The 8,408-nt window shown below is 37.8% G+C and overlaps 1 protein-coding gene across 1 annotated transcript; it reads right to left on the bottom strand.

The window, feature by feature from the left end:
- Positions 1-1,054: 1,054 nt before the first annotated feature.
- On the bottom strand, positions 1,055-6,350 carry CXHXorf66 (chromosome X CXorf66 homolog). Its single transcript, XM_060182724.1, has 3 exons — positions 6,256-6,350; positions 5,400-5,559; positions 1,055-2,108 (listed from the first exon to the last, which is right to left on the bottom strand). The coding sequence occupies exons 2-3, from the start codon at positions 5,522-5,524 to the stop codon at positions 1,202-1,204; spliced, it is 1,032 nt and encodes a 343-aa protein (XP_060038707.1). The 5' UTR covers positions 5,525-5,559; positions 6,256-6,350; the 3' UTR covers positions 1,055-1,201.
- Between the last annotated feature and the right edge of the window lie 2,058 nt (positions 6,351-8,408).

Here is an 8,408-nt window from a genome sequence, read left to right as displayed (position 1 = left end):
CGGAAGAAGGGCAAATGCTAGAAGAAGAAGAAGATTGGATAGAGGTAGAGAAATTGAGAGGGGTGAGGAGAGAGGGAGAGAGACATCTGAAACCCTGCTTCACCACTTATGAAGCTTTCCCCCTGCAGGTGGGGACCAGGGGCTTGAACTCAGAACCTTGCACACTGTAATGTGAGAGCTCAACCAAGTGTGTCACTGCCTGGCCCCCAGTAGGTCCTAAGTTGTATCCCTATTTATATTTCTTTTTTAAAAAAATATTTATTTATTTATTTATACCCTTTTGTTGCCCTTGTAGTAGTTATTATTGTTGTTGTTATTGATATTGTTATTGTCGGATAGGATACAGAGAAATGGGGAAAAGAGGGGGAGAGAAAGACAGACACCTGCAAACCTGCTTCACCACCTGTGAAGTGACTCCCTTGCAGGTGGAGAGCCGGGAGCTCGAATCAGGACCCTAGCCGGTCCTTGCGCTTTGCGCCACATGCGCTTAACCTGCTGCGCTACCGCCCGACTCTCCGCCATTTATATTTCTTATGAGAAAGACCAGAGCATCACTCCAGCATATTATGGAGTGCTGGGAATTGAACCTAGTGCCTTACACATCTATCTACCACTGAGCCACCTCCCCTGAGCACAAGAAGACAGGCTTAAACTGCGAGGGTTATATGTGGATATTCAAAAATAAGCTTAATTGGGTTGGGGTTTCAATTGGAGAGTATCCTAAGAGGAGGAGGAGTTTAAGGTACTTCCTCTGGCAGTTAGACCTGTCTAGGTTTCTGTGTCCTTGTGTCTTTATGATTTCATCCCAGTGATCTAAGTAAGATGTATATGTATAGAGCCATATGGTAGTCTGGGAGGTGGCACAGTGGATAAAACACTGGACTCTCAAGCATGCGATCCGAATTTCAATCCCCGGCAGCACATGTACCAGAGTGATGTCTGGTTCTTTCTCTCCTATCTTTCTCATTAATAAATAAAAATCTTTAAAAAAAGAATTTTCCCTTAAAAATAAAAGAGCCATATGCTTTGAAATGCAATAATCACCACACAAAAAGCATTTGTTATGCCATTTAATGACTTGTTCAAATCAATTTCTTTTAAGATGGATAAGAACAGTCTCATTAGTAGTTGCTAATGGATTTTTTTCTCACTTTTGGTCTCTAGATGGTGAGTACAACATAGTTGGCATAAATTTCCTTCTTCATGGTTGTTTTTTATTTTTAATTAAACGCTTCCTCTCCTTACTTTGAGTGCGTTTTTGGATAATGGCCTCACGATTTACTTTGCAAATAATGGTTATCTCTTTGTCACTTTCATCATTACTGTTAAATGCCATCATATCACTGTCGCTTATGTCGTAATAAGGGGTTACACTATCCTCACAACCTACCCTGTAAATGGATCCCGAAAAGGATTGCACTTGACTTGAGAAAAGTGAAGTTTGAGCATTATTCTCCTTGGCCTCAGAAGTATCATTGAGCAAAGGCTCAGAAAAGCTACACACAAGACATTTCTCCTTGTAGCATCTGCATGGTTTGTTTATCTTGGGCTTATCTGATCTTTTCAAGGGGCTACGGTTTGTCCATTTCTGTAGTTTGGCAACTGTGAGTGGCCAGGTGAGACTTAGTGGACAAGAGGATCTGGTTGACTTGTCTACGTATTGTCCACTCTCTAAGTATTGTCCACTTTCTGACAGGGTTGCCATAGCTGCTCTTTTTAGATGGGGAGAACTGGCTGAATTCCGGGCCTGGGCTGACTTCCGGGCTGACTTTCTAGTGCGGGCTGACTTATGTGACTTTTTCTTTTGACCATGTCCCTTAAGCAGATGGCATTCTATATATTCTTTCTTTGGACTAGATGGCTTTTCCAGATTCAATGGATTGTTAAACATCTCTGAACTAGATATTAAGAATGGCTTTTCTAGACTTAGCCAGATCAACTTTTCTATATTGGATGTTGGAAGTGAAAACTTTTCTAGAGCTGGAAACCCAGCGAACTTGTCAAAACTAGACAGCAAGGCTTGATTTTCTGGACCATACACACTGTTTGTCTGGGATCGAGCAGATATAATTTTGGATGATGAAGTTATTAAACAATCTTTCTTGATCCTGAAAATTAAAAAAAAAAATTTTTAGTATGACAATTTAAACCAGCACCAGCAGTAATTCCAGATAATACACCAGTCCTATTGCTGTTATCAGAAAATATGGGCTTCTGGGTCTTTTCTGGACTCTGATAGGAAAATTGAACCAGTAAAAATTGGAGTGTGGTGAAAGCCATGACTCAGGTGGCACACATATGAACTCATATTAAAAGTGTTTTCTTTTAAGTATTTTACAGATGCCGGTTGGTGGTTCACCCAATTGAGTTCACACATTACCATGTGTAACTATCCTGGTCCCCACCTGCAGGGAGGAAGCTTCAGAAGCAATGAAGCAGTGCTGCCAGTATCTCTCTCTCCCTCTCTATATCCTTTTCCCCCTCAATTTCTTTCTGTCCTATTGAATCAAAAATAATATTCAAAAAACATAAAAAAATAATATTCGAAAACTATTAGAAACTTAAAGTGACTATTTTACTATCTCAACCACAAAGGATAACCAGTTTGTAGATTTAAATTTAAATCTCTGTTTTTAAAAAACTGATTTTTAAAAGAAGTTGCAATCAGAAGGACTGAGAGAAAACCTGTTCTGGTGGAGAGCAGTTTACCATCCACAAGGACCCTGTTGAGTCTTCAGGTAGCACACTGAGCACCATTCACAGCAATAGTAAGATACAATGAAAGGTGGAAGAGTGTTGTGATGTCTCTCTATCAGAAATTAAAGGGAAAAGTTCACTGGGAGTAACCAAGGAGTCATGTAGGCATGAGGCCTTTGTGACAAAACAAAACAACAAAAAGTCACACTGCTAAGTGTCATAGACTGGTTACCTAGTTACTTAGTGTAGTAGCTCTGCAGAAAGGCCTTCATGCCTGAGGCACCAAAAGTTCAGGTTTGGCAGTCGGGCGGTAGTGCAGCGGGTTAAGCGCACGTGGCGCAAAGCACAAGGATCCCAGTTCAAGCCCCCGGCTCCCCATCTGCAGGAGGGTCACTTCACAAGTGGTGAAGCAGGTCTGCAGGTGTCTATCCTTCTCTCCCTCTCTCTGTCTTCCCCTCCTCTCTCCATTTCTCTGTTCTATGCAACAATGACGACATCAATAACAACAACAATAATAACTACAACAATAAAAAACAACAAGGGCAACAAAAAGGGAAAATGAATAAATAAATATTTTAAAAAATCTTTTTTAAAAAAAGAAGTTCAGGTTCAAACCCCAGTCCCACCAGACCAGAGGTATGTCCCTCTGGTGTAAAAAAAAAATCACTTTGGGGGCTAGTTGGTGGTGTACTTAGTTAAGCGCACATAGTACTATATGAAATTAAAATGGAGGAAAAGTTCACTGGGAGTAACCAAGGAGTTATGTAGGCATGCAGCCTTTGTGACAAAAACAAAACAACAAAAAGTCACAATGCTAAGTGTCATAGACTGGTTACCTAGTTACTTAATGTAGTAGTTCTGCACAAAGGCCTTTATGCTTGAGGCATCAGAAGTTTAGATTCAAACCCCAGTCCCACCAGAAACCAGAGGTATGTCCCTCTGGTATAAAAAAAAAATCACTTTGGGAGCTGGTTGGTGGGGTATCTGGTTAAGGCCACATAGTACTCTATGAAATTAAAATGGGGGGGAAAAGTTCATTGGGAGTAACCAAGGAGTCATGTAGGCATGAGATCTTTGTGACAAAATCAAAACAACAAAAAGTCACAATACTAAGTGTCATAGACTGGTTACCTAGTTACTTGGTGTAGTAGCTCTGCAGAAAGGCCTTCATGCCTGAGGCACCAGAAGTTCAGGTTCAAACCCCAGTCCCACGAGAAATCAGAGGTATGTCCCTCTGGTGTAAAAAAAAATCACTTCAGGGGGCTGGTTGGTGGGGTGCCTGGTTAAGAGCACACATAGTGCTATGTTCCAGGACCTAGGTTCAAGCTCCCACTCCCCACCTGCGGAGGGGAAGTTTCACAGGCGACGAAGTAGGACTGCACATCTCTCTCTTTCTCTCTCCCTCGGTATCTCCTCATCCCCTCTCAATTTCTCTCTGTCCTATTGGATAAAATAAAATAAAATAAAATAAAGATAAGAGAATAAATGGCTTCCAGGAGCCATTATTAATAGTGCCAGCACCAAGCCTCAGTGACTGGAGGCAAAAACAAAAAAACAATATTAAGTGTCAGAACTTATTAAGAAAAATAAACTCTTTAGATCAGTTATTTTGTCCTATTATATTTACATCATTGAGTTATCTATGCCTATTTATCCATTATTTATGTCAAACTGGAGTACAGGGATACCAATATATTTTAGTAATTAGTCTTTGTCCTAGGAAATTTTAGGGAACCCAATATGTCAGGGCTAACCCAATTCTATTTATAAGAACAGAAACAGAGAACATGAGAGCAACAACAGTAACTTTTCATGCTATTACATCTTAAAACGTGGAATTATCCACTATGTTTTATTGTCTTTGTAATGCAGAGACCCACCTCCACCCTTTCAGTCTTCTATCTTATTTGGATAGCCATACCTTCTTTTCCTAGACTTGATTTATAATGACTTTAATACCCTGAAACTGAGCTGATCCCTAAATAGGACATAGCTTTGGCGAAAACTGATGTCATTCAATATGACCTTGAAAATATTTAATAGCTGATGTCATTTTTTAAATAATCTTTTTAAAAATTATTTACACTCACAGAAACTATTATTTTCTGAACTGTATGAGAATAGATTGCATACATAATATCTCTTAACTTTTAGCATATGTTTCCTAAGTACAGAATATTTCCTTATATACTTAATCAAAACCAGGAAAATTAACACTCACATAATACTTATATTTCTAATTCATATAGTTAATTTTTAAATTTTATGTTATTAATCGTTTGTTATAGGATTGTAAGATGACTACAGTTTCACACCACACCCAACCCACCACCAAAGTTCTGTACCCCACCCTGCTACCTCCCAAAGAACCATCTCATAAGTATTAGTTTGCTCGCTTCTGTTTTGTTCAGATTTTTTTTCTTGACAAGTTCATATAAATCAAATCTCTAGATCCCACATATAAGTGAAACCATATGGTAGTTGTCTTTTATTTATTTCACTGAGCATAATCACCTCCAGTTTCATTCATTTTGTCCCAAAGAACACAATAAAGAGCTGATGTCATTTAAGTGAAATTGTCCATCTACAAAAAGTTGATAACTCTTTAGAGATCTACTGTTAATGTTAAGTAACCACCACAATGGAATACTCGCCAGACACGCAAACACCTCCCATTCTTAATTTAAAGATGTAAAACTTACACTCCTGACTTCAGAACTTCATCGGCCATACAGTTATAGTGGAGCAAACAGAAACAGCTGAAGACAAAACCTATAATCATCACACCGATTACAATAACGAGAAGGCGTTTCTTAGAGTTTTCCATCTTGATTATCGTTGATTCAGTGTTCTTAATGCCCCCTGTCAAAGAAATTTTATCGACAGAATAGTTGTTATAGTTATATACGTATGTATTTGTTCATATATATATATGTATATATATACTATATATATAGTAGCTGTCCCATTTTTATCATACTTTGTCACTATTGTCCAAAATCAGACCTTTATCAATGAATATTTTAAGCTTCTTGAGTATATCACTATTGTCATCTTTCCCCAATCACTTCCCCAGTCACATTCTAGAAGCCAAATCTGTAAGACATCTCTGATTAGTTAGAGTAAATGTGTTATTCCTGCTTCTTGGGTTGCTTATCCTTTTACCTAGGTTTTTGAGTATAAGTAGTAAGAGTCAAGAAACAACAGATTTCTGGGAATAGGGCGGTAGCACAGCGGGTTAAGCGCATGTGGCGCTAAGCACAAGGACCAACATAAGGATCCTGCAGGGGAGTCGCCTCACAAGCAGTGAAGCAGGTCTGCAGGTGTCTATCTTCTCTCTCCCCCTCTCTGTCTTCCCCTCCTCTCTCCACTTCTCTCTGTCCTATCCAACAACGACAACATCATTAATAAGTACAAGAATACAGCAAGGGCAACAAAAGGAAATAAATAAATATTTTTTTTAAAAAAAGAAACAACAGATTTCTTAAGCACATTTAGTTTGAGTTCTTTGGTGAATAGTGTAGTAAGTCATAATTTATATTATCATTAGGTACTTACCTGTAATATTGGATCTATTACTGTAGTTTCTATTCAGAACATCACTTTGGACTACTGTCCAAATATATAACAGAAATAAATAAATAAAGGGTTTCATGTTGTCGTTCAAAGAGTCACTTTCTTCAAATGAGTTAGACTAAGACTAGGACCATCCTTTATGGGCTGCAGCCCCTCCTGGGCTTTATGACATCATTAGTATAACAACAAAGGATGGCAGGTCCTGACAGCACAATATCACCATGGGAAACCTGAACTTCTGGGCACAGATGTTAGCAAAAGACTTTTGTGCTTATTTTAATTAGTGATTTGATATTGATTTACAAAGTTATGTGATAACACACCAGAGTTCTGTGTCCCCAGTCCCTCCACTGGAAACTATAATACTACCAAGATGACAGATATGTGTTGACTATTATTTCTATAACTATCTATATTTACATATATTTGCCCATTTTTCTCTTTTTTCATAAATTTGGTTTTATGGACATAAAATTGGTATTCAATGACATAAGAATATACATTCTTGTGAATAATTTATGAATAATTATGAAAATTAAGCAAATCTAGACCATGGAACTTACCAATTTGTTAGAAATTATCAAGAACCTGTATTTCAACTTCTGCCTGAGAGTGAGATCATCCCATATTTATCCTGTTGTTTCTGACTTACTTAACTTAACGTGAATTTTTCAAGGTCCATCAAAGAAGGATGACAGAGGACCTAGTGGGGGTTGTATTGTCATATGGAAAACTGGGAAATGTTATGCATGTACAAGCTATTGTATTTACTGTTGAATGTAAAACATTAATTCCCCAATAAAAAAATAAAAAAGAAATTATCAAGAACTTTTAAACAGATTAAACCTGATTTCAACTGAAATAAGTTTAAAATTAATATACAAAACCAATTTGATATATATATTTCTAGTATAATTATAAAATTACTTTATTTAAATTTAAACTAAAAAACAAAAAGGAATTTAGGAATAAATTACACTGGCATCACATACTTTACTATACTACCGTGGTCACTATTTCCCAGACCTCTTTCTGTATGTTTTACATGATTACTTTATTATTTACTATTATTTGCTGCAGTAAACATAATTTAAAAATGTAAAAACAGAGGAACAGAGTTTACATAAATTTACACAGCTAACAAATGGAAAAATTCATACCCAAAGTGATATCAGATCACATACTTATAGCTCCTATTCTTTTTTTTATTCCAAGTCTATTTTTATTTTTTAAGTACCTTCCCTTTTGTACAGATTTTAGGTTTTTTTTCCTATTTTTTATCAGGGGTTTAACTGTTGACAATACAGTTGTTGACACATGGGTACACTCTCCCATCTCTTTGTAACAGGTGTCTGCAAATGGAATACAACTCAGCTACTAAAAATGGGGAAGCAAGGAGTTGGGCAGTAGCAGGGCGGGTTAAGTGCATGTGGCGCGAAGTGCAAGGACCAGAGTAAGGTTCCCAGTTCGAGCTGGGCTCCCCACCTGTAGGAGGAGTCGCTTCACAAGCGGTGAAGCAGGTCTGCAGGTCTGTCTTTCTCTCGCCCTCTCTGTCTTCCCCTCCTCTCTCCATTTCTCTCTGTCCTATCCAACAACGACATCAATAACAACAATAATAACTGCAACAATAAAACAAAGGCAACAAAAAGGAATAAATAAATAAACGAGGAAACTTTTCTTCACCTCATCTTTGATAGAGCTTGGAAGAATCACGTTAAGTGAGATAAGCCAAACAGAGATGGATTATCTCACTTATAGGCAGAACTTAAGAAACAAGGACATAAAGGGAAAATACAAAGTGAAACTCGGACTGGGTTTGAGGCATTAAAGCAAAAGACTCTGGGTAAGGAGTGAAGTGAGGGAGCTTGGGGGCTTTGGAATCCTGGTGCAGAATTAGCTCCAATTCTTTGCTACTTGTCAAAAAGCATAAGATGGGGTGGGGGGTGGATAGCATAATGGTTATGCAAAGAGACTTTCATGCTTGAGACTCTTAAGTCCCAGGTTCAATCCTCCACACTGCCATAAGTCATAGAGTTACAGTAGTTCTCTGGTAAAAAAAAAAAAGGAGGGGGGCATAAGATCAAATCAATGAAAATACTATTTTTAGCTAGAAAAGCCTCAAATTATTAAGAGAT

Source organism: Erinaceus europaeus, chromosome X (assembly GCF_950295315.1).
Source record: "Erinaceus europaeus chromosome X, mEriEur2.1, whole genome shotgun sequence".
NCBI classification, from domain to species: Eukaryota; Metazoa; Chordata; class Mammalia; order Eulipotyphla; family Erinaceidae; genus Erinaceus; species Erinaceus europaeus.
The sequence above is the reverse complement of the archived record's forward strand: the minus strand, read 5'-3'. Positions and strand labels throughout refer to the sequence as shown.

Bases quoted from the DNA above. Each gene is read 5' to 3' on its own strand.
- CXHXorf66 (XM_060182724.1), bottom strand. From the start codon at position 5,524: ATGGAAAACTCTAAGAAACGCCTTCTCGTTATTGTAATCGGTGTGATG. The intron at 2,109-5,399 runs GTAAGTTTTACA...TTTAATTTTCAG, and splicing joins GAAGTTCTGAAGTCAGGAGT to GATCAAGAAAGATTGTTTAA.